General features: G+C 48.4%; 1 protein-coding gene across 1 annotated transcript; it reads right to left on the bottom strand.

The window, feature by feature from the left end:
• Window positions 1-377: 377 nt before the first annotated feature.
• Window positions 378-1,631, bottom strand: PGK2 (phosphoglycerate kinase 2). The gene has a single exon (XM_046639229.1). It carries the CDS (start codon window positions 1,629-1,631, stop codon window positions 378-380), a length of 1,254 nt encoding a protein of 417 aa, XP_046495185.1.
• Between the last annotated feature and the right edge of the window lie 524 nt (window positions 1,632-2,155).

Here is a 2,155-nt window from a genome sequence, read left to right as displayed (position 1 = left end):
CACCCTTCCTCAACAACTTGGGATTTGTCTTATTTCCATGTTTCAAGTAGTGAAACAATAACAAAGCTGGACTAAAATAAAGAGAGAGAGAGATTCAGCTTATTCAACTCACTTTAATAGGCAACTCACTTCCCACGAATCACAATTCGTGGTAAAGTTCAAGTGAGATCTTAAAGGGAGTTGGGCAAATGCATGACAGAACTAAAATGAGTTGCCTGGCTGTGCTGATGTTAAGAGTTCCTGATAGCCCAGCCCTTGGCCACTCCCTGGGTCTTAATACAGGGGTAGATTTTAACAGAAGTCAAGTTGAGATGTAAAAGCATCAAGTTGACTTAAAGGCTGCGGACAGGAAGCTGTAGGAAGGAACACTTTATCAACTACAGGTTGCTGAGAGCATCCACTCCAGGAAGGATTTTACCTTCCAGAAGCTCTAGACTGGCACCTCCTCCAGTGCTCACATGACTGACTTTATCTTCGGTGTTCCATTTAGCACAGCAAGTAGCAGTGTCTCCACCTCCTATAATGGTGATACAGCCCCTGGAAGTGGCTTTCACAATTTCATCCATGAGGGCTTTGGTTCCCTTAGCAAAGGCATCCCATTCAAATACCCCTACAGGTCCATTCCACACAATTAGTTTGGCTTGGGCCACCACTTGAGCATACTTCTTATTAGTCTCAGGACCGCAGTCCAAACCCATCCAGCCAGCAGGTATGCCTGATGCTACAGTGGCTTGGCCAACCTTAGCATTCTCCTCAAACTTGTCAGCAGTAACAAAATCAACAGGAAAGGTAATGCGCACACCATTCTTATTGGCTTTGGCCATGATATCTTTGACAATCTTGGCTCCCTCTTCATCAAACAGGGAAGCACCAATCTCCATGTTGTTAAGTACCTTAAGGAAGGTATAAGCCATTCCACCACCAATAATCATCTCATTGACCTTGTCCAGCATATTTTTGATGAGTTGGATCTTGTCTGCCACTTTGGCTCCACCAAGTATAGCCAGAAAGGGTCTCTCTGGGTTTTCCAAGGCTTTGGCAAAGTACTCCAGCTCCTTCTTCATCAGAAATCCAGATGCCTTCTGGGGCAGATTTATTCCCACCATGGAACTGTGGGCTCGGTGAGCAGTGCCAAAAGCATCATTGACATAGACATCCCCGAGCTTTGACAGTGATGCCTGGAAGGCTTCTATTTTACCTGGCTCAGCTTTAAGCTTATTTCCAGAAGGATCTTGGCCCTTCCCTTCTTCCTCCACATGAAAGCGCAGGTTCTCCAGCAGGATAACTGAACCAGTAGCTGGGTTGGCACAGGCTTTCTCCACTTCTGAGCCCACACAGTCCTTCAGGAACAGAACATCCTTGCCCAGCAAGGATTTGAGCTCAGCAGCAACAGGTTCTAAAGAGTATTTATCAGGCATGGGAACACCATCAGGTCGACCTAAATGACTCATAAGAACTACTGACCTGGCTCCATTATCCAGGCAGTACTTGATGCTTGGGATGGAAGCCTTGATTCTCTGGTTGTTTGTAATCTGGTTCTTCTTCATGGGAACGTTGAAGTCTACTCTCATGATGACTCGTTTCCCTTTAACATCTAGTTTGTCCAAAGTTAACTTCTTAGAAAGAGACATCTTGGCAATACAAAGACATAGGCTGACACCCGGATCCCCAGGACTGAAGAACCACTTTACTGCTGCTGGTCGTTGGGGCAGGTGGTGTGTTCTAACTCCCGTCCCTTTGGCCCGCCCCTTTCTTCTCAGCACTAAGCATCCCACACACAGCCGTGATTAGACTAGGGAAAGGAAATCTGGCTCTGCGATTGGTCAATGGTCCTGTCAATCTGGATTTGGAATACGTTGTCTGAGGCATACTCAAACCGTCAGGGCAGAAGGCTAACCTGGAGTAGTGGTACTTAGTTTAGGGTGACAGTTAGGGAGAGGAAGAAACTGGAATAGGAATGGTCCTGCGAGGCAGCGCGGGGCGACCGGCGCTGCGCTGACCCCAGGTGGGTAGTGCGCCCACTTTCCCCCGGTCGGTGGCTGCTGGCAGCTCGGCCGCCGTCCCTCCACCTCGAGTCTAGGAGCTCTGGGCCCCACTCTGCCGTTACCTATGAGGATTCAACCTTCCCGGCGGCGCACCCAGGGGCAAAAGCATC

This window comes from Equus quagga, chromosome 15, assembly GCF_021613505.1.
Source record: "Equus quagga isolate Etosha38 chromosome 15, UCLA_HA_Equagga_1.0, whole genome shotgun sequence".
Lineage (NCBI taxonomy): Eukaryota > Metazoa > Chordata > Mammalia > Perissodactyla > Equidae > Equus > Equus quagga.
This window is presented reverse-complemented; position numbering and strand designations above follow the sequence as displayed.

Bases quoted from the DNA above. Each gene is read 5' to 3' on its own strand.
- PGK2 (XM_046639229.1), bottom strand. From the start codon at position 1,631: ATGTCTCTTTCTAAGAAGTTAACTTTGGACAAACTAGATGTTAAAGGG.